The 27,070-nt window shown below is 47.9% G+C and overlaps 1 protein-coding gene across 5 annotated transcripts in view; it reads right to left on the bottom strand.

Annotated features, from left to right (window-relative positions):
- The window catches only part of OSBPL2 (oxysterol binding protein like 2), a 50,932-nt gene extending 24,065 nt beyond the window's left edge, over positions 1–26,867 (bottom strand). For 2 of the 5 annotated variants that reach the window (XM_087445025.1, XM_087445027.1), the window contains exons 1-4: positions 26,800–26,867; positions 8,304–8,475; positions 4,683–4,791; positions 1,689–1,764 (exon numbers count right to left, since the gene is read on the bottom strand). In XM_087445025.1, coding sequence (XP_087301151.1) covers positions 1,689–1,764; positions 4,683–4,791; positions 8,304–8,340 — 222 coding nt within the window. In that variant the 5' untranslated portion in view covers positions 8,341–8,475; positions 26,800–26,867. Of the gene's footprint in view, positions 1–1,688; positions 1,765–4,682; positions 4,828–8,303; positions 8,476–18,327; positions 18,437–26,799 lie in introns of those variants that run through there. The other 3 variants (XM_087445022.1, XM_087445026.1, XM_087445023.1) reach the window with 2 other exon arrangements.
- Between the last annotated feature and the right edge of the window lie 203 nt (positions 26,868–27,070).

Genomic DNA, 27,070 nt, shown 5'->3' on the forward strand with positions numbered 1-27,070 from the left:
AATCCTGAACACGTTATTTTAAAAGATAATGGAGGGGGCTGGCCCCGTGGCTTAGCGGTTAAGTGCGCGCGCTCCACTTCTGGAGGCCCGGGTTCAGATCCCGGGCGCGCACCGATGCACTGCTTCTCCGGCCATGCTGAGGCTGCGTCCCACATACAGCAACTGGAAGGATGTGCAACTATGACATACAACTATCTACTGGGGCTTTGGGGGAAAAAAGGAGGAAGATTGGCAATCGATGTTAGCTCAGAGCTGGTCTTCCTCAGCAAAAAGAGGAGGATTGGTATGGACGTTAGCTCAGGGCTGATCTTCCTCACATTAAAAAAAAAAAAAAGATAACGGAGAGCTGTGTACAGAAATAGGCACGTGTGCAAGCAGGGGTTAGCGTGCATACTTCCTTTTCCAGCTCTGTCTGCCGAGGCCTGCAGCAGTGACACTCCCCAGCAACGAGCACATCTAGTGCCCGGGTCTTAGTTTCTTTTTTTTTTTTTTTTAATTTTATTTATTTATTTATTTATTTATTTATTTATTTATTTATCCCCCAAAGCCCCAGTAGATAGTTGTATGTCATAGCTGCACATCCTTCTAGTTGCTGTATGTGGGACGCGGCCTCAGCGTGGCTGGAGAAGCGGTGCGTTGGTGCGCACCCGGGACGCCAGCAGCAGAGCACGCGCACTTAACCGCTAAGCCGTGGGGCCGGCCCTGGGTCTTAGTTTCTAAATACCATCCTCCCAAAAAGGACATCAGTGGAAAAACTGGGGAAAGCCCAGGGAAGTGCGCGGCTCAGCTAACAGTAATGTTCCACGAGGGATCCCTTCGTTTCAATCACTGTACTATGGTTATCACGTGTGATGTTAACGACGGGAAGCTGGGTGAAGGGCATACAGGACTCACTGCACTATTTTGCAACTTTCTATAAGTCTGAAATTATTTCAGAATAAAAAGTTGAAAAACAGATGAAGTTTCCTCTGGAAAAAAGGACTGAAATGGATAAGGGCAAAAAATAAACGGCATTCAAAGGATGGGGGTGAAGAACGTTGAGCAATAGTGAAGGGCACTTTTCCGAAAATCACTTAGCTTGAGTCTGAGTCACTAAATGCTGCCTGTGAACAAGCACGCTCCAGAGCACTCCGGGGAGTGTTCTACCCTCCTGAGAAGGCACGCCTAGATACCTCAGTCAAGAAAGGCCATAAAAGGAAATGCCTATGGCTTCTGGACACTAATTACCCAACTATTTTTTGTGTTACAAATTCTGGGCATCTGAGCTCCGCCTGCAGCCCGGCGTGGGTGGGCTGCGGAGCCAGAGCCTCGGGTCCTGCAGGCCTACCCGTGGCTCACCGTCAGTGGGCGGCCAGGAACCTCGCTGAAGGCCCCCCATTTCATGCAGATTATTCAAAGCCAGCTAACTACAAGCATATCACAGAACACTGAGGTAAATGTAAGCCCATGTGACATTTCTTACGTCAAGAGTTTAACCTACAGAATTGTTTTCCTACTGTCTATAAATAATTTAGCTTTTTTGCCCTCTTCCCTTTAAAGATTTGTTCCTTTCTTGTTTTATTATCTTTTCTGCATGCTGTTTATAAATATGCAGAGTACATTTTCTTACACTACCAGCAGTGCAATAAATTCACAGGAATTAAAAATGTTTAAGCTCCATGCTTCAAAATGAGTTCATCTGAACTTACCAAGCCAATGCACTTCTTCAATATGCTCCACACACTGAAATCGCTTCTGGTGAACATTGGGGCAGGTAAGGACGTCCTGTAAAGAAGTAACCAGAGTAACACGTGTTTACTCATCCAACGTGAGATTCACTCACAACCGATGATTCTGCTCAGTGACCATTTTTTTCTTTAATTTTTGTATCAAACATTAGCATTTCTCTATTCTGGCATCCCTAGGAAGAAAAAAGACTAGACTACTGTTTAAGTCCCAAAGAAAGATTTCTGCATGGGCTTTTTGGAGAGTCCCCTGGGAAACGATGATGACCACATGGACGACTTCCTTCCACAGAGCCGGGGACAGAGCGCCAGAGGAGCAGGGAGACTGGTCACCTGGCCCAAGGGCAGCCGGGGCCCACTGCCTGGAGCAACAGCAGGACCACGGACAGAGGCCAGCAGGCCACCAAGAGGGAACCAGATTAAGAAAACCTTTTCAGGGCCGGCCCGGTGGCACAAGCGGTTAAGTGCGCGCGCTCCGCTGCGGCGGCCCAGGGTTCACCAGTTCGGATTCCGGGTGCACACCAACGCACTGCTTGGCAAGCCACGCTGTGGCCGCGTCCCATATAAAGTGGAGGAAGATGGGCATGGATGTTAGCCCCAGGGCCAGTATTCCTCAGCAAAAAAAAAAAGAGGAGGATTGGCAGATGTTAGTACAGGACTGATCTCAAAAAAAAAAAAAGAAAATCTTTTCAGAAACCAGCTGTTAAACTCCTTTTAAACACGTGTTTGTTTTTCCTGAGGTACATTTCTTTTCAGGCTGTCTTCCCAACAGCTCCATGGGGAGCCCCCAGCTGTCACATCTGCACATGAGACCCTGGTCACAGCTGAACGGATGGGGGACCACTGACCCAAGGTAGAGCCCTGGTCTCCCTCCTGGGAATGTGGAGCTGGGATTTGGAATGGGACACCGTCTCCATCTGGGAGGGAGGGGGGCCTGAGATGTAAATCCGGATTTGGGGGGAGGCGTGCTGGACCCATGCACACTGAAGATAGAGCCGGTGGGCAGGGGGCTGCAGTGTGTGGGGTCTGAGAAGGCACTGCCTGGTCCCTTGGGTCCCGGCAGCTGCCCTGCGTTCCAGAAGACAGTCCAGCATTCTTCTCTGAATCCAGATTTATGTAAGCTGCTCTCAGGTAGTTTCTGCACTTGCACCAGACAGCCTTGACTCGGCCACCTCCACTCTAGTACCCTGGTCTTTGGAACCATGACAGCACGTGTTCTCGCCCAGTTAGGACCCCGGGCCCTCCCACAGGGATGTCACATTAGGGCAGCTGGGTCAGGGCACGCTGTTTATTTTAGGGGGCAAGAGAGAGAGGAGAACACGGCAGCTGGAGACAAAATGGGAAAGAAAACTAACATTTACGCAGCACCACACGCTGGGCTTCCAGCAACTCACACTCAGCCCACCCCACCAGCTCTTGAGTGGGCATCCCAAGAACTCCGTAAGTGGCCACGGCGTGGCAGGCACACACTTCGAGGCGTGCCCAAGGAGGGAGCGTGGCTCTGTGGCAGGTTAGGAAAAGGCCCCAAGATGACCCTTGCATGGAGAGAGAAGGGAAGAGTAGGCACTAAAGAGATGAAGGAGGAGGAGAGGGCCCCGGGCCCAGGGAGCAGGGCAGAAAGCACCCTGACGTAGGAAAGGCTGGGTGTACCTGAGGACCCGCAAGAGGCACCTGCGGCTAGGACCGGAGACAATGGGGAGAGGGAGCTAGGGGTGAGGAGTAAGCAGGGCCGGGCCCCTGGGGCAAGAGATGAGGATGCTGGCCCTCATCCTAAGAGGTGGGCAACCTTATGCTCATTGTCCAAACAGAGAGAGTTCTGAGAGGAAAAAGGCGTGCTGTCAGCAATTCCTCAGGACATTTAAGTTAGGGTGGAGGGGGCATGATCAGACCTGTCCTTTGAAAAAGGGACTCTGCCCGCAGCATGAATAAAAGCAGAAAAGGGGTGCAGAAGCAGTTCAGAGATAACGGCAAGAGGCACAGAAGAAATGGTGGTGGGCTGGACTGGGATGTGACAGAGGAGCTAGGGGGGCTGAAGGGATCTAAGACGCATTTAAAGAGGCCAGTGTGTCAGAGCTGAGGAGGCGATGACGGCAGAAGTCTGGTCAGGGGGAGCCCAACCTGCTCTTGGACAGGCCGTGTGAGCATGCAGGGGGCACTCTGACATCTGCTGAGCAAATGGATGAACCAATACTGGCAGGAGGGGGGCACCTGCGTCCTCCAGGTGGACATAGCAGATAGGCATTTGGGTCTAAAGCTCAGAGCAGAGGTCTAGAGGGAAGCCGGAGGGCTCCCTGACCAACATGCAAATCAGTGTGGGGTGGACGGAGGCCTGCCTTCCCACCACCACCATCTCACGGGGCCTCCACCCAACGGATGGCTTGTCCTGCCTGTGTCCTCACTTCTGTTGGAGAGGACTTAGGTCACTGTCATCAGAATCCACTTGAATGAAAATGAAATGTTGGTGGGAGGAGAATGGAATGTGTTATTGCTGCACTAAACAACCCTTCCTAAACTCCGAGGGGTGAGAGGTCAATGTGCGGCAACAGAACGCAGGCAGGAGGACTGCGTGAAATCAGCAGGAGGATCTGATAGCAAAGAGACCATTTGTTGTGTGCCAGGCCCTGTGCAAAGCGCTCAGTCGCCCATCACGCTCAGTCATCCCAGCAAAGCCAGGGGCAGGGATGACCATCCTCGTCATTGTACAGAGGACAGGAATCAGTAGTCAAAGAAGTGCCATCGCTGAACTCCAGGAGCCAAGGATAGAGGCATCGAGTCTTGAAAGCTGTGGCTGAGCAGGGCACTGGATGAATGCCTGACAGAAGAGCCGGCCCAGGCGATGAGGGGTGGGATGCTCCTCCAGCTGGGACTTGTGAGAGCAGAAGGGGGGCCCTGCAGCAGATGGGGGAGCAATCACAGATACACTGCAAGAATCTATAACACGTATGTGAGATGACATACCTGTGCTTTTGAAGTCCATTCTCTTGAGGGGGTCTCTCCCCAACTTTGCCAATCCCATTACTTTTGCTGGTGTCCACACGAATCACTCCAGTGACTCTCTGATTTGCCTCTGAAAATTCCCCAGAAGAGTTATCAGAATCAAAGCCTGCACAAGACAAGCAGAATGGTAATTTTCACAGGACTCGGAAGATATGAAAGCCTATCTCCAAGAACTCCGACTACGCAAACAGAATACCTGAAGCTCTAAACTGTTTTCAATTGACACACTTCGGAATAATTAACTCTGCTTCCCGAGAACTAAAGGTGGAGGCAGAGGAGGCAGGAACACTTTGGGGAGCTTCCCCAGTGAGAACATCCACTCAGAATGAATTTCCAATGTCGCAGGTTCCTTGCATGCCGGGTGTAGACTGCCGGCTGCCCTGAGTGCAGCTTTAGGCACTAGAACACAACTGTTCACTGTTTTAGTCAACGACTCATACCATTCCGGGCGAGCCACCTCTACAACGTTCAGACCTATCTCAAGGCTGCAGTGTGTTCTGTCTTTGCACAAGGTTTTCGGTCATGCTCTGCCTCTTGTTCTAAAACACAACCCGCTGCAGTAGTTTCTAAGGAACGAGAACACTGCGCCATGCAAACGCGCTGCCAGAATCTATCAAAGCAGCGAACAGCAATTGAAATAGCAAATGACTGGTCTGAACCTAGAGACCATGCCATGTAAACGGAAAACTGCAGAAAAGTTTAGGACTTGTGTGAAATACAGGTGTGCGTCTTCTTGGACCACTCAGTTCTCCGAAGAAGAGTTATACCACACTGGGCTGTGACCCTTCTCCACCAGGAGGGCTTTCTCCTGAAGGACCACCGACTGGGGAAAAAGGAAAACATGCTTCCTTTCACTTCAGCCAATACAATCACTGAAATACTCAAGTTCTGCTCCAGAGCAAGCTAGAGCAGGAGCTGCAGCTGGCAGGGTGTGTCCATTCCAGCTCGGGGAGGGGTTTCCTAGACTACTTCAGTGAAGACACAGCGTTCACAAGGAGCTTGGGGTCCCACAACAGCCCCTCATTTCACAGAAAGGAAAGCGAGGCTGAGGGCATAAGGCCAGGCAGGTAACTGTTGTCAGACCCAAAATGTAACCAAATCTGCTGTGAAGCTTCCCTGAGAATAAGCAAAAATATCTTCGTTCATATTCTTCTACACTGACAGAGTCACAAAATGTGGTATTGAGATTTATCACACGATGATTTTGAAAGGATATATTAAAAATGAACCTCTTACATGATCACTATTTTCTGAAATAGCATGTCACCTCTAATTTTTGCTATCTACTCCAAAAGCAACATCTAGTTAATCCCCAGTCTAAAGTTAGCTTGAAAATGTTCTCTCCTTAAGGAAACTCTGTCCTGCAGGACCTGGGCCCCACTGCCCTACCCCAGTGTCCGTCTCCATGGACCTCCTGCAATGCTGAGATTCCAGGCCGCCACCGTTAAGTAGAATATTCATTTAAATTAGAATCCGAATACGTGCCCAGGAAAACAGGGCAACACATCACTGAAGTCTTGTCTCAAATAATCCAACGCTATGTAAACAGGTTAAACATTTTAATATACAACAAGTATTTATTGTAGAAAAAGAGAAAATACAAAGAAGCAAAGGAGAAACTTGAAATCACCTGTAATCTGGTCTCTCAGAGATACCCACTACTAACAGGTCAGGCTGTGAATTTTTGGAGTCCTTAATCTGCACATATTTTTCATATACTTTAAAACCTTTCATTTTAATGGTACTGATTCTTGGAGGAAGTAATTGCCTATTGAAGCCATTCATGTAATAACTGCTGGGTTTAAATACTTTTGAAATCAGAGTTACAAAGTAAGATCAATGTTACAGACAGTGAAGCAGTCAGGATTCTGCATCTTATATGGGTATTTCACTACACTGGGAGACTTAATATTTTTCTTCTTTCTATTATTTGTTTTGGAACCAAAGGACTGAGGTGAGAACTCATTTTCACCTAGCCATCCACCTCTTCTGCCTCCATCTCAGGGACACGCAGAAAAGTGCTGCCAGGCCCAGAGGCAGAGACGGAGTCCGGCCAACACCACACCACCTAGAGCTCAAGTCCTCTCTAGGGAAAAATCTCTGGGAAAAGTTCAGAATGGTCAGGAGTGTCGGCTACACTGGTTCCGGGAGAAACGGACCTTCACATGAGACCCCTAGGAGGGAGCGACACTTCGAGGCCAGCCTCTCTTGACGTGGTCACCCTGCAAGGGCCAGGTGGCCCGAGGGCCTGATTCCCTGACAACCACTCCACTTGGTGGGAATTCACCTGCAAACGATTTCTGATGCCTGTGCAGGTGGAGAGACAAATTCGTCTCCTAAGACCCACCTCCATGGGCTCTGAATCACGCAGATGACTGAACACGGCAGCCTTTGAAAACCACAGGAGGGCAGTGCCTCCTTCTCCTTGGGTTTGGACAAGAATAAGTCAGTAATCTCGGGCTGCCAGCCCATCACCCTGCTAGGCCTCTTCGCTGGGAGGAGAAGCACGGCTGGTGAAGGACGACAGCCCCTGCAAGCGTTCAGACAGGGTCTGTGAAATGGAAGTTCTAAGGGACGGCAAAGCGGATCCGGGGGAGCAGTCAGAGCCATCAGGAGGAATCCTTCGTTGTGCTGGGCTCCATGTCATTTCGGCAATAACTACAGAGGTGGCCCCTCTGACTGCACTTGGAAAAATCATCACTAAAAACCTTGCCTGTAGTAATATTTCAAAGTTGCTATTTTTATATTCCTATACCTAAGGAGGAGCGAATGGACTAGATTAGTCTCCTGAAGTCCCTTTCCACCAATAACAGTCCTCAACAGAAAAAAAAAATGATATTCCAAATGTTGACGATGAGGGATGGAGGGTAGAGAATGAATGGCCGTCTTGAACTTTACGAGTTTTGGGGCCTCCTGTGGTTCTTACGCACTTGTTCCTTCAGGCGTTCAAGGCTTGCTCCCAGTGCTGGGGGAGGAGGGGCTGTCCTAAGCAGACGTGCACTGACCCAGCCGAGCCCACCCGCCCCCAGCACGTACAAACACACACGCCCGCCCGGCAACACGCTCTTCTCAATCAGGCACTCACCACTGTCTCTCCAACTACGGGCTGCACACCACTGCTTAAAGTGGTCATGTGAAAGTGCAAAATACCTGAACTTTGAGACAGTTAAGAGCTGTTGTGAAAGCAAATAAACTGCCTATTTTTTGGTATACTTTAAGCAGTGCGAGACAAGATATAGTGATAAGACAATAATTTTTTGATCATTAGGTATAAATAATATAAGAATTCTGACCATGTCACTTAGGATCCAAATAAAAATATTTACACCCAGGGCAACTCTGTTAAAGACTAAAAACTCAGTTGCCCTTTCTTGTTATCTCCTGTGGTCCAAAGCTGAGTTTTTTCCCCAAATCTGGGAGAAGGCATATGCTTTTACTAAAAGTCAGTGCCTGGGAACATGTCATCTCTTTCTTGCATGGCTTTCCTGAGCAATCCTCATGTTCTAAATGCTAAGTGACACTTCGATCCGAGGGTTCTGCGCTCACATCACAGTCTCTGAACCATCTTCTCTTTCCACTCACCTGTGACGGCATCAAAGAATTCTTCCTCACCGTTCATCCTTCAGTAGCCAGGCTCCTTCGTGCCTGATCTGTGGTCTTCTACTGAATCATTGTACTGGATCTACATCGACAGTATAAGTAATTTTATACCATAAACTTTTTTTTTTGATAAAAATCCAATAGGCACTGGAATCTAAGAGGAAAAAAATTTTTGACTTAACATTCAGAAATTTTATGGTTTAGAGACATTTTTTAAATACTCATTCACCACTCGTGAAATCAGTCTCAATTACATCTAAGCAAAGAAATAAAATGATCTCATAACAGATGCATGATTTCTAAAAATATAAATGAGAGAAAACATTCATAATATAAATATCCATCAACAAATAATAGATCAATAAGTAATCATTATTTGAAGAGTTATTTTTAAAAATCATTATCTACAGTTGAATAAGAAAACAATAAAACGATTAATTTGGGGAAAGTCACGTCGACAGTTTGAGAGGCAGGTTAGTTTCAGTGAGGTGCTCACACATCAGGGGCTCAAACACATCTCAGCAAGTTTTGCCGAAGGTCACTGCAAATCTTTATCAAAAGCTAGAACAAGTGGTTATAAATAAATGCAAAATTATGATATTTATTTATTTATTTTTTTGTGAGGAAGATCAGCCCTGAGCTAACATCCATGTTAATCCTCCTCTTTTTGCTGAGGAAGACCGGCTCTGAGCTAACATCTACTGCCAATCCTCCTCCTTTTTTTTCCCCAAAGCCCCAGTAGATAGTTGCATGTCATAGTTGCACATCCTTCTAGTTGCTGTATGCGGGACGCGGCCTCAGCATGGCCGGAGAAGTGGTGCGTTGGTGCGCGCCCGGGATCTGAACCCGGGCCGCCAGTAGCGGAGCACAAGCACTTAACCGCTAAGCCACGGGGCCGGCCCAGCAAAATTATGATAAAATATTTGTTTCACATCAACTTTAAACCAATTTTCAATTCTAGAGAATCAGACTGCTGTGTAAGTTAGCTGCTATCAGCATAAACTGAAATCAACTTAAATTTTCTCAAAATTATTTTAGCTCAATATTTGAGTAGAACTCATGCATATGAACTTCTGCCATCATGAAGAGCGGTATTTTATAAATGGCAAAGATTGAAGCATAAGTTCAGCCTTGTCCCAAAAGGTTGGACTTTTTCTGACAATGAGTAGAATCCTGTGTTTAATTGTGCAGCAGTGTAAAGATGGGCCCTCCTAGTTCTGAGAGCAGTGAAGGAGCAGGTAGTCCCAAGGGAAGGACACGCCCTCGCTCCTCAGAGTGGCTACATGGTGCTTGGTGACACCTCCAGTGTGGCTCATGTCTGGGCTCTGTCCTGCAAATACGTGAGCTTCCACAGTAGAAAACAAACTGGCATTATTCCATCACTCCTTCCCTGAAAGACTCTTGCAGAGTTTCCTTTTTCTTTCCCACCTTCCCAAGCAGCCCAGGAGAACCAAGCACTTCTGCAGTTTCTGGAAACACCCCTACAAAGCCTCACTCGCTAGTCCATGATTTGTTTTCCTTTGCAAGTTAGAGAAGTTGTTGTTACATACTTCTAATTCCTCTTTGATACTACAGGTCCCACATACAACATCCAGAAACCAGAGTTCCCTGGAGGAGAAATGGCTGAATGCAGGACTGGGACCCCTCTACAGGCAGCAAGACTACTGGATCGTGTCAAAAGACTCAGGATGAACCCACAGAGGCTTCCACTGCAACAATGAAACAATCTGAGCACCAATAAACTGCCATAGACTGGAACACATCCTATATATTTAAGTCCTCAAGTTCATAAAGATTCTGAAAAAGAAATTAACTGCTTACCACTGGATGATGCCAACACACTCTTTTGAAGACTAGTAAACTATGGGAAAACATGAAGCCTTCAACCTGCCTTTCCTGAGCAGGCCACCTGTAGCACTGTGTGGCCAAATGATAGAGGTGGGGTGTGTCACTTTATAGAAGAGTTCTAGCAAGCTGATGAAGAAGCATTGCCACTGTACAACACGGATGGATTACCGCGTCTGGGCACGGACCACCAAGGGCTGCTGCCATCCCAGAACCAGATGCATTATGTGCCTCCCGGTGGAAGAGCATGCTGCCACCTCCAAAGCAGTCTTGCCGAGAAAATCAAGGCAAAATCCGGCCCAGCCTCCAGCTTTAACCACCAACTTAAGAAACAGAGAGAACAGAAGAACATGCTAAATTTCACCATGGAGACACAGTCAGCAAAATCCAGACTCTGGGGGAGTCTACAAGACAAAACCCAGTTTCTTCAAGCAATAAATCACAAAAAGAGAGAGAAAGAGTGCTGGGGAGATGGAAGCAGTCATGAGGCGGGCAGAGCTGGCGGTTTCACAGGTGGCACACCTAGTCATGTGAACTATAAGTCAAACTACTTCCTGGGGAACAGTCAGCAAAATCCAGACAGGATAAACCTGGTTTCTTCAACAAATAAATTAGAAAGAAAAAAAAGAGAGCGACAGAGAGGTGAAGGGATATTTCACAATCTTGATTGAGTTTCATGGGTATATACATATATCAGAACTTATTTTACACTTTAAATATGTGCAATTTAGTGTGTGTCGATTATACCTCAAAAAAGATACTTAAAACGTATGGGTGTCATAATAGCATTTTTAAAAAGAGGCCTTATCTTTTAGAGCTACACACTGAAATATGTACGGATGAAATGACATCATGTCTGGGATTTCCTTCAAAATAACTTGGGAAGAGAGGGTGGGGATGATTCGTGGAACAAGATGGGCCATGAGCCGGTAAACTTTTGAGGCTGGGATTGGGCCCACAGGGGACCGTTACGCTATTCTGCCTGCTTTCTGTACATTTAAAACCTCCCATAATAAAAGACATGTTAAAAGCCACAGTGTTTGCTTTTTTATATGCTTCATCACCCATAACGAAAGTCCTAATGCTAACAGTCAATCAATTAAAACGTACGGAAAGTCTTTAAAATGAGGGCGTAAGATGTTAAGTTGGACAAACACTGAAGACACAGGCTTGGCTGACGACGGGGACAGTGACATGACCACATGGATCATGTGGTCCAACCACCCCACTAAGGACCTGAGCCCACCCAGGGAGCCCTTTCCCACAACACCACATGAACGTTCCACGAGGTCACGCCGATACTTGCACAGCAGCCATCAGACTTGCTCACGCTTTGCAAGTTCAATAATTAATTCCAACACAGTCTTAAGGTAATTCCTGAAAGAATTGCCATTACAGCCACCACACATTTTATCTTCTTCATTTTACCGAATAACAACTACCCACTGCTACAGACTATCAACACAAAACAACAGTGATCTCATTCATTCATTCAGCAAACATTTGCCAAGAGCTACCGGTGCCAGGCCTCACGGGGTGGAGCTCAGAGGAGGGCCTCCCCCGGGGAGGCTCCCCAAGCAAGTGACCCTGGAGCTGGGCCAAAGTGAGCATGGCAGGCAGGGCGAAGGGGGAGGCAGGTAGCTCAGGCTCCCTGGCACCACAGACGCCCATGTGGTTGAGGAATGCCCAGCCCTGGCCCGGTCCTCAGTCCCTCCTCACGTCTGCCCTTTCACTTGACCTCTCCTCAGAAACCTGGTCCAGCATGTGGGGACCCCAGCTGCCCAGAAGCCCTGCAGCACCTTCACGGTCAGCCCACGGGCTGAGTCATCTCTGACCCTGGACAGCAGGGGCCCCGCCCCCAAGCCCAGCCAACACAGCCCTCAGAGCGGGGCGCAGGGCTGTGTGTCCACAGCCCTCCCAGGGAAGAAGGCTGTGAAAATGAGGCAGAGTTAGGCCTTGTCATTCAGCATTCTACCAAAGTGGAGGAATGTACAGGAAGCCAACTGGTAAACAGCATCAACCAAAAGGCAGAATGTAGTATTTCCTAAATATGTTCTTCTTCATGCAGATTTTATTGTGCAATCAGAAAACAATCCATGAAGACAGTATTTCAGGAAAGGACTTCGTTTCTTCTTTTTAATTAGCTCTTTCTGGTCAACTGCTTCCTTTTCTTTCTTTCTTTTTTTTTTTTTTTTGTGAGGAAGATCAGCCCTGAGCTAACATCCATGCTAATCCTCTTTTTGCTGAGGAAGACCGGCTCTGAGCTAACATCCATTGCCAATCCTCCTCCTTTTTTTTTCCCCCAAAGCCCCCCAGTAGATAGTTGTACGTCATAGTTGCACATCCTTCTAGTTGCTGTATGTGGGACACGGCCTCAGCATGGCCGGAGAAGCGGTGTGTCAGTGCGCGCCCGGGATCCAAACCTGGGCCGCCAGTAGCAGAGTGCGCGCACTTAACCGCCAAGCCACGGGGCCAGCCCCCAACTGCTTCCTTTTCTAATTAGAGAAACACCCAGAAAATTGAGCTTGCCTCCTGTCCCCTCACCATCCTTCCCCATGCCCTTGGTCCCAGGGGCAACTCCAAGGGGCTGACCAAGCCCCAATGAGGGAAGGGGTGAGGGAGGTAGGGGGCTTATTCTCTCTATGTGGGGTTTGCTCCTCCTGCCAGGGGCACCATCGCTACAAGAGCCCCCTGCAGACTGCAGTGAACGCTCGCTCCCAGACCCTTCAGGGGGACGCCAGCCCAGGACACCCCACCATGCCTTCCAGTTTCCCACAAAACGCCCACTCCCTTGAAAAGAGCCCCATTCAGCTCTCTTTAAGCTGCCCACTCTGTGTCGGCCTGTACTTCCACGATCCTGGCTCAAAACGCAAAATGTCCCACCACCACTTATATGAATACTTGCACTCAAGTCTTACAAATCCATCCTTACATTTTTCTTAGAAAAACAGATCTAGTCATTTAGGAATAAGCAACTGGCTAAGAGCCTGGGGACCCAGGGGTTAATCTCCATGGTCAACTCGCTAAAGAGTCGAATTGTGTGTTATTTCTCTTCTCTATAAAAACTGGGTGAGGCAGCCTAGATGTGATCTTCACAAAGTATGAAAAGTTCACCAATAATATGAAAACTTCTAAACCCACTCTGGAGGCTAAGTATCAATTCTGAATTTAAACTGCCCAAAATGATATAAATTCTATTTAATAATTTAAAAATACATTAGCAAGCAATAACCAGACAGAAGATAAGAAAGGAAAGAGAACTTGAACAACACAATCCATCAACTAGATCTAACAGACACACACAGAACACGCCACCCACAAACCACAGTACATACATTCTTCTCAAGGGCACGTGGGACATTCTCCAGGATAGATTATACGTTAGGCCACAAACTGTGACTTAATAGATTTAAAAAGATCAATGCCATACAAAGTATCTTCTCTGACCATAAGGGGAGGAGTTAGAAATCAATAACAGAAGTAAAACTGGAAAATTCACAAAATTGTGGAAATTAAATAACATGCGCTTAACCAACGAATCAAAGAAAACAATCACAAGGGAAATTAGAAAATACTTAGAAATGAATTAAAATGAAAACACAATATATCAAAACTTATGGGATGCAGTGAATGCCATGCTAAGGGGGAAATTTACAGCTACCAACACACTAAAAAATAAGAAAGATCTCAAATCAACGACCTAACTTTACAACTTAAGGAAGCAGAAAAAGAAAACAAATACCAAAGCTAGCAGAAGGAAGGAAGTAATAAATATTAGAGCAGAGATAAATGAAATAGAGAATAGAGAAAATCAATGAAACCAAAAGTTGGTTCTTTGAAAAGATCAAAAAAATTGACTAACTTTTACCTAGATGGACTAAGAAAAAAAGAGAGAATACCCACATTACTAAAATCAAAAATGAAAGTGGGGGGCCGGCACCATGGCTTAGCGGTTAAGTGTGCGCGCTCCGCTGCTGGCGGCCCGGGTTCGGATCCCCGGTGCACACCGACGCACCGCTTCTCCGGCCATGCTGAGGCCGCATCCCACATACAGCAACTAGAAGGATGTGCAGCTATGACATACAACTATCTACTGGGGCTTTGGGGGAATAAATAAATAAATAAATAAAATTATAAAAAAAAAAATGAAAGTGGGGACATTACTACCGATTCTACAGAAATAAAAAGGATTATAAGAAAGTATTATGAACAATCAGACGTCAAAAAATTGGATAAACTAAATGAAATGGACAAATTCCTAAAAACACAAAACTTCCCAAGACTAAATCATGAAGAAACAGAAAATCTGAACAGACCAATAGCAAATAACAAGGTTGAATTAGTAACCAAAAACCTCTCGACAAAGAAAAGCCCTGGACTTGATCATGGCTTCACTGGTGAATTCTACCAAACATTTAAAGAACTAACAACAATTCTTCTCAAATTTTTCCAAAAATTAAAGAGGAAGGAACACTTCCTAACTCATTCTACGAAGCCAGCATGATCCTGATACCAAGGCTAAACAAAGACACTACGAGGAAAGAAACTGCAGACCAATATCCCTTATGAACATTGATGCAAAAACCCTCAACAAAATACTAGCAAATCGAACACATTAAAACACATTCAGGGCCAGCCCCGGTGGCCTAGTGGTTAAGTTCGTTGCGCTCTGCTTCAGCGGCCCAGGTTCAGTTCCCAGGTGTGGACATACACCACCTGTCTATCAGTGGCCATGCTATGGTGGCAGCTCACATACAAAAAGAGAAAGACTGGCAACAGATGTTAGCTCAAGGAGAATCTTCCACAGCCAAAAAAAAAACAAAAACAAAACTCATTCAGCAACCCATTAAAAGGATTATACACCCTGACCAAATGGGATTTATTCCTGGAATGCAAGGATGGTTTAACATACAAAATCAATCAATGTAATATATCACAGCAACAGAATGAAGGGAAAAAACCCATGATCACCTCAATTGATGCAGAAAATCATTTGACAAAACTCAACGACTTTTTACGATAAAAACACTCGACAAACAACTAGCAATATAAGGACCCTACCAGAACATAATAAAAGCCATATATGGAAAACCCACCAGGAATATCATACGCAATGGTAAAAGACTGAAAGCTTTTCCTCTAAGATCAGGAACAGGGCAAGGATGCCCACTTTCATCAATTCTATTCATTATAGTACTGGAATTTCTAGCCAGGGTAATTAGGCAAAAAACTAAATCAATAAAAAGCATCCAAAGTGGAAAAGAAGTAAAATGTTCTGCAGATGATATGATATGTTTGCAGATGACACGATCTTATATATAGAAAACTCTAATGATTCCACCAAAAAGAACTGTTAGAACCAATAAACAAATTCAGCAAGGTAGCAGAATACAAAGTCAACACACAAAATTCAGTTGCATTTCTATATGCTAACAATAAACAATCTGAAAAGAAAATTACAAAAAGAATTCCATTTACAATAGCATCAAAAAGAATAAAATACTTAGGAATTAACAAGAGGTGAGAGACTCGTACAATGAAAACTAAAAACACTGCTGAAAGAAATTAAAAAAGACATAAATAAATGGAAACACATCCCATGTTCATGGATTGGAAGATTAATATTGTTAAGACGTCAATATTACCCAAAGCAATCTACAGATTCAATACAATCCCCATCAAAATCCTAATGGTGTTTTTTGCATAAATAGAAAAACCCATCCTAAAATTCATATGGAATCTCAAGAGACCCCGAGTAACCAAAACAATCTTGAAAAAGGAGAACAAAGCTGGAGGACTCACACTTCCTGATTTCAAAACACACTACAAAGCCACAGTAATCAAAACACTGTGGTATTGGTATAAAGATAAACATACTGACCAATGGAATAGAATAGAGAGCCCAGAAATAAACCCTTGCATATATGGTCAAATGATTTTTGACCAGAACGTCAAGACCATTCAAGGGGCAAAGGACAGTCTTTTCAACAAATGATTCTGGGAAAACTGGATATCCACATGCAAATGAAGTTGGACCCTTACCTTACACCATCTACTGCAAAAGTTAACTCAAAATGGATCAAGGACTTAAATGTAAGACCTAAAACTAAAACTCTTAGAACAAAACATGAGGCAAAAGCTTCACGACAATGCCAAAGCTTCACTGGGTTTGGCAATTATTTCTTGGATATGTCACCAAAGGCACAGGCAACAAAAGAAAAAAATAGACATACTGGACTTATGAAAATTTTTAAAATTCATGAATCAAAAGACACTATCCGCAGAGTAAAATGGTAATCCACAGAATGGGAGAAAATATTTGCAAATCATACATCTGATATGAGATTAATATCCAGAATATATAGAGAACTTCTAAAACTCAACAACAGAAAACAAGCAAGCTGATTCAAAAATAGGCAAAAGACTTGAATAGACATTTCTCCAAAGAAGATATACACATGGCCAATAAGCACATGAAAAGATGCTCAACATCACTAATCATCAAGGAAAAGAGGAGCCGGCCCAGTGGCATAGTGGTTAAGTTCGCGCACTCTGCTTTGGAGTCCTGGGGTTCGCAGGTTCGGATCCCGGGCATGGACATACACACCGCTCATCAAGCCATGCTGTGGCAGCAACCCACATACAAAACAGAGGAAGATGGGCACAGATGCTAGCTCAGGGACAATCTTCCTCAGCAAAAGGAGGAAAGATTGGCAACAGACGTTAGCTCAGGGCCAGTCTTTCTCACCAAAAAAAAAGAAAGGAAAAGAAAATCAAAGCTACAGTGAGACACCACCTCACACCCATTAGGACGGCTCCTATCAAAAACCAAATAAGCATTGCCGAGGACGTGGAGAAACAGGAACCTTTGTGTACTGTTGGTAAGAATGTAAAATGGTGCAGCCACTGCAGAAAACAGTATGATGGTTCCCCAAAAAATTAAAAATAGAATTACCATATGATCCAGCAATTCCACTTCTGGGTATATACCCCAAAAAACTGAATGGAGGATCTGGAAGAGATATTTGTGCATCCATGTTCATAGCAGCATATTCACAATAGCTGAATCATGGAAGCACCCCAAGTGTCCATTGACAGATGAATGGATAAGCAAAATGTGGTCCATCCATACAATGGAATATTATTCAGCCTTAGAAAGAAAGGAAATCTTGACACATGCTACAACGTGGATGAACCTTGAGGATGTTATGCTCAACGAAATAAGCCAGTCACAAAAAGACAAACACTGTATGATTCCACTTATATGAGGTCCCTAGAGGAGTCAAGTTCACAGAGACAGAAAGTATAATGATGGGTGCCAGGGGCTGGGGGAGGGAGTGGATAGGGAGTCAGTGTTCAATGGGGACAGAGTTTCAGTTTGGGAAGATGAAAAGAGTTCTGGAGATGGATGGTCGTGATGGTTGCACAACACTGTGAATGTATTTAATATGACTGAACTGCACACTTAAAAATGGTTAAGATGGTACATTTTATGATATGTATATTTTACCACAACTTTTTAAATAGGAAAAAAATACATTAGCAAGCAGTAAAAACAAGAAATAAACAATTATGCACAGAGCTCAAATACACTAGCTGCTAAGCTTACACTGTATTACGCTGAAATGGTAAAGTTCTCATTATTACCAGTGATAGGATTCTTTCCTAGAAAGGACCCTGAAACCCCATCTAACACTCCAGCTTTCGAGACTGTTTCTCCTTCTGACAGTTCAAAGTAAAGCAGCATCAACTCTGTGGCTCATGCCCAGAGGGAAGGACAACGTGGTCAGGTGAAATCAGGGAACTGCAGAGCCATGAGGGGCAGCAGCTCAGGGAAGGAGATGGATTTGGAAACCGAGGCAGGGGATGAGGAAGAACTGGCCAGGGAAATCCAGAGAAAGGATTCCACGAGGCCTGGTCCTTCCCCCACAGAGGTCACACCTAGAAGGTGAACACAGGGCAGGCATCCCCAAAGGAATTGCAGACCTCATGAGGGCCTAAGCTGAGAGGCAAGCTTCATTAACTGGACACTTGCTCAAGCCACTGGATGCATAAAATTGGGTTTCCATCAAGAACAAGTCAGAAACAAAACCAAGAGAGCAGCAGCCACACGGAAAAGTAGACGTGTCACGATAGCAGTATGCCGCGTACACCACCTTACCCTTCAAGAGCACGGTTCACCTGTAAGGCTCTCACTGCCCTGCAACTCTTAAGGTCATGGCCAAACACATCCAGGAAGCCCGTCCACAGTGCAGAGAACAGCGGTGAGCCTAAGGCCAATGACAGAGCAAACAGAAGCATCGTCACATCCCCATGAGGCCTCTCCCTCAGGAGCAGCCTGCCAGGGACCAACCTAGCCACATCCCCTGAAGCTGGCCTGTCAGACCCCCAGAAAGATGCTACAGTCATGCTTAAATGTTACCAGAGTGCTTGGGCTGTTCCCTGGGGTGCCCACTAAGAATGTAAAACAAGTGTCACTTCTGAGCATGAAAGCCACAAAGTTTAACACATAATGGGTACAATTAGCTATCAGTAGGAATTAAAGAACAGAAGGATGGGGATGGGAAAATTAAACGGGGGAAAGTAAAACCAAGGCTGCTCAGTGATGTTAACTTACCCTAAGGAAATGCTGGCCTTGAGGGGGGCACAGAGCCCCTTAGTCTTTATATGTCCACTTTGCAAAGGAAACCTACCTGTTACCTGGATGCCTAAACACCATGGCCCTACTGAGGCCCACCATGCCACTGTTCCCAGTTTCTTTCTTTTGTTAAAAAAACAAAAATTAATGGCAACAGAGACAGCCCTGATGGCCTAGTGGTTAAAGTTCGGCGTTTTCACCGCTTCAGTGGCCCAGGTTCAGTTCCCGGTCGCAGAACCACACCACTCATCTGTCAGTAGCTGTGCTGTGGCAGCAGCTCACACAGAAGAACTAGAAGAAGTTACAACTAGAATATACAACTATGCAGTGGGGCTTTGGGGAGGGGGAAAAAAAAAAGACGAAGATTGGCAACAGATGTTAGCTCAGGGTAAATCTTTCCTAGAAAAGAAAAAAGAAACCTATTTCAAAAAAAAAAAACTTAATGGAAACAAAGACTCAACCTGTGCAGGCTCCACAGCTGCACTGCGGAGCCTCCAGCCGCGTTCTAATGGCTCTGTCCAGTACAGCAGCCACTGGCTGAAGGGGACTCTGAGCACTTGAAATGTGGCTAGCTCGGGAGAGCAGGGGAATGTTTCTTCTTATGTAATGCTAATTAATTGAATTCCTTCCACTTAAAGAGCTGCATGGGGCAGTGGCATCCATCCAGGACAGAGGCCTCTAGGGCCTCGCTGGGCTGAGACACCACAGGGCGCTTCCACACTGACTGCCTGGCAGCCCTAGAAAGCTCCCACGGGGCCGGCCCCGTGGCTTAGTGGTTAAGTGAGCGCGCTCCACTGCTGGCGACCCGGGTTCGGATCCCGGGCTCGCACCGACGCGCTGCTTCTCCGGCCATGCTGAGGCCGCGTCCCACATACAGCAACTAGAAGGATGTGCAGCTGTGACACACAACTATCTACTGGGGCTTTGGGGGAAAAAAAAAAAAAGAAAGCTCCCACGGCCCCACCAAACGGAAGGAGGACATGGAAAGGAGGCAGCGGTCGGAGTAGGCCGGCATTCCTGGTCTCTGTTCCTGGTCTCCATCCACAAACCCAGGCGTAGGCGAGGAGGGACAGAAGTGCAGAGCTGGCCCAACCCGCAGCTGCCTTCCAAAACTCAACCCGCTGGACGGAACAGAGGCAAGATCCTCAGGCCAAGCCTGCTATTTATTCTTATTTCCAAAACCACCTTGGATTTCTCAGCTCATACTCACTGAAACATGCTTTTTGCTAATTGCTGAGGAAAGATCAAGCCTTAATGTTCCTGTAATTGTAAAAGCTCAGCGGTAGAAAGAGATAAACAAGTCCTACTCTATCCATAAAGCCTTCTAGAAAGCTTAGTGTCCACACCGTCTGTCTCCGGCTCGCTGTCTACAGACACACTCTGTGCCTCAGTGACCATGGAAAGGAATCTAGAGTGAACTTTTGGACACTAGTTCCTTATATTTCAGCAGAACATGGTTAAGTCCACTTGTACACGGAGTTCTGGTAGAACGCCATTTTGAGGGCAAAACGAGAAAGCCGTGTGTTTTCCATCTGTGTAGCTTTCACAGTGTCTCGGCCTTCTTCTCCAGGTCTGTGTGGTCTTCCTTAGCTTGGGCTTCATGACAAAATCAGCTACTTGATACTTTGCGGAACTTCTTTACTCAAGGGTCTTCATTGTAATGAACTGGCACGACTGTGCAGGTGGCAGCCCTAACCTAGAAGGCCCTGCATTACATCCACACCAGCCAAGCGAGCCTACCAGTCATCACATGAGGACTGTGTTTGATTTTGTTAGGAGTTCGTGCCAGAAACGGAAAGTTTCTAGACTTGAGGAAGGTAAACGAACCTATCATGCTATGCAAACAGCTGCAGTAATCGCCAACTGTTTACCACTCTCCACTCCAACAGGGTGGCCTCGAAAGGCAGCAGAGGGTAAACCAGCCTGGCCCCAGGAGCAGTCGTGGGAGCCACACTTCCTGCGGGGACTCAGGCCAAGCCACCAGACTCGGCAAGCAGGAGCCTAGAGCCCCACCGTCCATGACAATCTCCCTCTAGTCCCTTGCCTCCTCTTGATCAAACCGATTTTTCAGTAGTGAGTGCCAAAAATATATCACACACTTCGAGGAACACGATCTTATAATCCAGCACAAAGTACTTCCAAACACACATGAGACGAATGTCAGCTCTTTTGTACAAACACATTTGTGTTAATCAACCTCGTCATTCTGTAACACAGAAAAAAGCAGTTCAAATGCAGCCTGAGAGAATGGGTGAGAAAGCTCTGGACAGGGAGCTGTGTCCACAGCCTACGGCCCTGTGTTCACAGAAAACCACAAGCAGCAGCCGCCACATGGGAGGCACCCTGCAGTGTCCTGAGAGCCCCAGGAAGAGCGGACAATCAGTAGAGCCACTCTTCCCTGCTGCTTGTCCGTCTCTGTCTCTCACGAGCAGAACCAAGGGCCCTGGTCAGCAAGGGGGTGCCTGCGGCGGCTGGAGGGCTGGGCGGTGGGGGAGCAGCGGGCGGGGGAGGGAGCCTGCTGCCATCCTGCAGGGCGCCTGTGACTGTCCTCAGGGCACCCCACCACCGCACCTGCCACCACAAAGCGAGGCTCGCTGCCCTGCCTATGGCGCCCCACCTATGGCACCCCGCCTATGGCGTCTATGTAGTTGGGCAGGATGCTTCAGATGCCATCTCCATCACTGTGCAGACTCCAGTTTAACATCCTCGCCCTTTTGCCTGCCTCCCTCTCCCATTCCAGGTCCTTCCTCATCACCTCTTGCCCGAGGGCCACCTGCTCAGCCCCCTAACCGGTTTCACTGTGCTGAGAAATCTATCATCCTAATATCAGACCTGCCCCAGTCACTGCCAACTATACTTTCCAGGCACTAATGGGAGTGGGTGTTTAAACCAAGGTCAGAGAAATTCACGAATTTGTAATCCTCCCCTCAAAAAAAGAGAGAGAGAAAGAAAGAAAAAGGAAAAAATTGCAAAATTCTGTTTGAGCTCATTATTTTTCCCCAGGAAGATGACTCAGACTCTTCATTAAGTTCTCAAAGGGGTCCTTGATCCAAAACAGGGTTATGACCCCACAGTGGGTCCCAAGAGCTGGCAAGCACACCAGCCACACTGGAATCATGGGAGCACGTGACCCACACATCCCTGGGCCTCTCTCCTGGAAGCCCGGATCTGGCAGATCTGGGGCTGGCCCTTGCACTTGCACTTTTTACAAAGTTCCCCAGGTTTTTCTGATGAGAAGCCAGGTTTGAAAATCCTGTGATGTTAACCAAGGAGCCTTCTACCCTGACAAGCACAGCATTCAACCCAAAGCACACTACCTCAGAGACAGAACCTGCAGCAGCGGCAGCGCTAGAGGAGCTGGCACCCCAGCACGGGGGCCCCACCCACCTCCCTCCCTCCTCACACCTGCCACTCCCTCTCCTATTACATTTCCCACGTTAATGTTTCTTTGGCCCAGTGCCTAACTTACAGGAAGTCGGGAACAGGATGGCTCTGGTGCTTCTCCTCCTTCACAGTGTCTGATAGGGTGACCCCACGCCCCGGTTTACATGTGTCACCGCTGTAATTCTTTTTTGTGTGTGTGTGTGTGTGTGAGGAAGATCAGCCCTGAGCTAACATCTATTGCCAATCCTCCTCCTTTTTTCCCCAAAGCCCCAGTGGATAGTTGTATGTCATAGTTGCACATCCTTCTAGTTGCTGTATGTGGGACGCGGCCTCAGCATGGCCGGAGAAGCGGTGCGTCAGTGTGCGCCTGGGATCCGAACCCCGGCCGCCAGTAGTGGAGCACGCGCACTTAACCGCTAAGCCACGGGGCCGGCCCGCCGCTGTAATTCTTAATGGTGCTCCTTTTCACTCTCCAAAGTTCCCCAGTTTGGATATCAAATCATAGTCACACTGGTTTTAAGGCAATAGAGGAAGTCGCTTTCCAGTCAAGCTTGGTGGCACGAGGTGTCAGATTACAGCTGATCTTTGCTCACCTCCAGCCTCCGATCAGCCTTCTTTGCTCAGTAAAACACACAGCTGCTCACTTTGGGTATCACACCCTTCCCTCCCCTGACGGCTACCACCATCCTTTCTAGAATCTGGATCCAGCACAAGTTCCCTACAGAGGGTTCCCACGCCATGCTCTCCCCTAAGAATCCCCCCGCACCAGCCTGGAACAAGTGCTTCTCTGGGCACCTTGTAGGGCTGGTGGTTCCTGCCCCTCTGGTGAAGGTATAAGCTCAGGGATCAGACAGGTCTGCCCAACCAAGAGCAACCCAGACCGCTGCCACTGCTGACATGTGACCCAGCACCCAGAGCCTTGGCGGTTTCTTCAACAGACAAGGAGGCACAGGGGCATGACACCCTGGAGAGAGTGCCAGGCTCCGTAAGCCCTCAACAGGTGTGCGCCCTTCCCTCCAGCCCTCAATCTTCAGGCCCCCAGGCTATAGAGCCAGGGGTGAGCTCAGCCAGCACTGAGCCTGGAGTTTGCGTCTCAAAATAAATCCTGCAAGTATTCCACTGACAAAAAGAGAAAACAAGCAAAGAGAGAGACACACACAAACACCAGGCAAAAGTCTCCAAACATCCATGTTTCTCACATATAGCCTACTTGCACAAACCTACATGGTACAGCCTACTACACACCTAGGCTGTATGGTACTAACCTCATGAGACCATCGCCATATGTGGTCCATCGTTGACCAAAACGTGATTATACAGCGCGACTGTACAACTTCATGTGAACAGTCATAATTTAAAAGCATTATTGTAACTCATTTCAATAGAATGCAAATCTGCCTACCAAAGATTGCCTTGGTTTCACTTCTAAATTGCATTTGTGTGTGTCTGTGTGTCATTGTTGGGTGGGGTAAATTTCAATGCTCTTAGGTGAGGGACTGAACGTGTACGGAACACCTATTACAGTGCCAGACACTCTCCGTCATTGTCACATATATTCCTCACAATGACCCATTTTACAAGCAAAGACCCTGGAAGCGAGAGCAGATAAGGAACTTTCGTCCCATCTAAGTTAGAGAGAGACAGGGCCAGAACCTGAACGCTCTCAGCCCGTGCTCTCCCCACAAACTCCCAGGCCAGGCTGCCTTCAGAACAAGCCTCGAATGGAACACATCAGCCACCCTGAAGAGCATCATCACTACTTTTGCTCAAAGATGTAAGCCCTATATGCCTTATATCTGCCGCAGCCAAACTCCTAGGAAAAGACAAGGCCTTGGCTTTTCACAGGCATTCTAAAGAAATCATTTGCAAGAGGCAGCTAACTCCCTGCGTGAAGACAGTATAAGAGTGCATGATGGGCCGGCCACATGGCTTAGCGGTTAAGTGCGCGCGCTCCGCCGCTGGCGGCCTGGGTTCGCATCCCGGGCGCGCACCGACGCACTGCTTCTCCGACCATGCTGAGGTCGCGTCCCACATACAGCAACTAGAAGGATGTGCAACTATGACATACAACTATCTACTGGGGCTTTGGGGGAAAAAAATAAATATATAAAATTATAAAAAAAAAAAAAAAGAGTGCATGAAATGTTTCAAAAACTGCCACCAAAAAAAGAAACGTCACTTTTGTAATTGGCTGAACATAACAAAATTTTTAAAGTTGAGCAAGTTTTAAGTACATAGCCAAGACTCATTCGCCAGCATTTCCTGGAGGGCACGGATAAGAGACACTAGGATGAAAGTCAAGTGGCACTTTTTAAAAATTAAAATAACACTCATCAAAATGTTAAACAAAGCAAGAGTCTGACCCCCTAAATGCACTAGAGAGGAGAAAAAGAACTCCCTAAGCATGCCCTTTACAGCGAACTGCACTAAGTCTGCTCAGAACTGAATTCAAAACTACAACCTGGTACTTGAAGCCATGTACATCATCATCCCCGCTGCTCCAACTCACCCTGAACACAATGAACATCGACATTCCCACTAACCGCGGAACTAGGAGGCAGGTGGGGTAATGCAGCAAAATCTCGGATAGCCAGATGGAAATTTACTTTATTTTAGAAAAAATAAAATGGTTGTATAAAAACTCATGCTCACAAAAAATGAAAATCTATTAGTTATATATGCTGTGAGAAACAAAGTTCTGACAAACAGCAATGCAGCACAATTGGAATGTTCTAAAGAAAAATGTTAAGGGGATATTGTGAATGAAAATCATGGTTTTAAAGATAGTATGGAGAGGTATTTAAGGGTGTGAACTCCAGAGCCAGACAGCCTGGGTTCAAATCCCTGCTGCATAACTTCCTACTGTGTGATTCAGAGTAAGTTAGTTAACCTCTCTGTTCCTCAGCTTCCTTACGGATAAACTAAGCATAGTGTTAGCACCCGCCTGTAGGTTGTCATGAAGACCTCATGAATAACGTGAATATAATGTGCTTATCTTACCGCAGTCCTAGAACAACAATTGTTACATATTATCATCACTCTTAAGCTGTTATGAACAGGACACCTGAGGCCAACAGGAAAGGTAAATTCTCCCACGGAGACTCAGTCATCCATTTGCTCATCGTTAGGTTTTAAATGACAACACCGTGGCAGGCACTGTGCTGGACAAGGAGGAAGTGCAGCCGATAAGTTTCCTGTCCTCAGCAAGGGGAAAGAGAACTAACCATCTGGGGCACCTACTATGTGCTGGGGACTGTTGGAGACAAGCGCGTCATTTGCTCCTCTCATCGGCCCTGCCGGGTCAACGGCACATGTCACAGAGGAAGGAACGGAGGCTGGGAGAGAGGGGAGAACCGCGCCCAGCCTACAAAGTCAGCGAGGGCCTTCCGCCTCGCCCCACCGCAAAGACAGCGGGTCCTGTGCGGGCCCCAGGACACCGCCACTCTGGAGCTGTGTCCTCTCAACATCTCCAGTAGGTTGGAGAGGGCATGCAGCCCTCAACCAGGCACAGAGTGGGCATTCCAGCAATGTCTGTTGAACCCAACTGCACAAGACCACGTCTCCAGAGGCGCAAGGGCAGTCCCAGAAAAGGGACGAATGCACAAGCTGCTGGCTCCCAGTCCAGGGCCCGTCCTAGGCTGACGGATCAGGATAAGAACCCCGGACACGAGCACAGCTCCCAGGGGGTGACCCTCACACTCATGAGTGCCGGGAACATCCTACCACCACCTAGCTTTCCGCCAGCATAACGCGGGAAGACTGATTTGTGAGTACCCAACAGTCTTGATCTGGGCTTATAAACTTACAAAGTCTAAAGACTTATTCCCCCCTGGAGAAAGAAGGAACCTTTTAAAATCAGATCACACATCTAATGTAGCTAACGTGTGTTAGGTAAAGAGCTCTCAACAGCACTATGGTCAGCTAAGGTTGACAGATTGGAAACAAAGCAAGGGTGGGAGGCGGACACCCGCACAAAACCTCCCAGGACGAGATAAACCCACAGGTGGTCGCCTCAGGGAGGGGAGGGGCTGGACCACGAGTGAGAGACCGACTTTTCCTACTGAGCCCTTTCTTCCTGGTTGACGCGGGCCAGTTACCCTAAACACACAGGAAAAGCCAGGGGGTCCGCACGCCACCCGACGCTGCCCGCCCATCGAGCCCACCCTCACTGGCCCCTGACCGCTAGGAGCGGCGGCAGGCCGCCCCCGCCTCCGAGTTCGCTCCAACGCGACTTCCGGGCGCAGGCGGGGGGCGGGCAGGCCGGGCGCCCGGGGCCGCAGTTGCCCGGCGACGCGGGGTCTCGGCGGCCGCCCGAACCCAGGCCCGCCAACCCGCCATCCCCGCCGCCGGCCGCCAACTTTCCTCCCAAGTTTCCGCGGGGTCGGGACGGGGCCTGAGCCGGGGCGGGGGCCGGGGCCGGGGCGGGGGCGGGGGCCGGGGCCGGGGCGGGGCCTAGCCGGCGGGCGGTGGGCGCGGGGCTCCGGCTCCGGCTCCCCTCAGCCCGGCCCGGCCCGGCCTCCCCGCCCGCCCGCGGCCCAGGCGCGTCCGCCCTCCCGCCTGAAGCCGGGCGCCGCTCGCCGGCGACGCGGAGGCCGGGCCGGGGTCACTCACCTGACCGCAGTCCCTGCGACGCCGGCCGAGCCTCGCTGCCCGCCCCGCCCCCGCCCCGCAGGCCCGCGACCCACTGACACCGAGGCGGAAGTGCGGCCGGCCGCCCCGCCGACTGACAGCCCGCGCCCGCCACTCGCCGCGCCCCGCGCCGCCTCGTGGGTCTCCGCCCGCCCAATCAGCGTCCGGCCCGAGGGCTGCGCCGGGAGGCGGGACTATGCTAATCGCCTAGCCGGAGCTGTACCTCCCTCCGGCCCTCGGGAGTCCCGCCCAC

Source organism: Ceratotherium simum, chromosome 21 (genome assembly GCF_057802395.1).
Source record: "Ceratotherium simum simum isolate JZ-2026a chromosome 21, ASM5780239v1, whole genome shotgun sequence".
NCBI classification, from domain to species: Eukaryota; Metazoa; Chordata; class Mammalia; order Perissodactyla; family Rhinocerotidae; genus Ceratotherium; species Ceratotherium simum.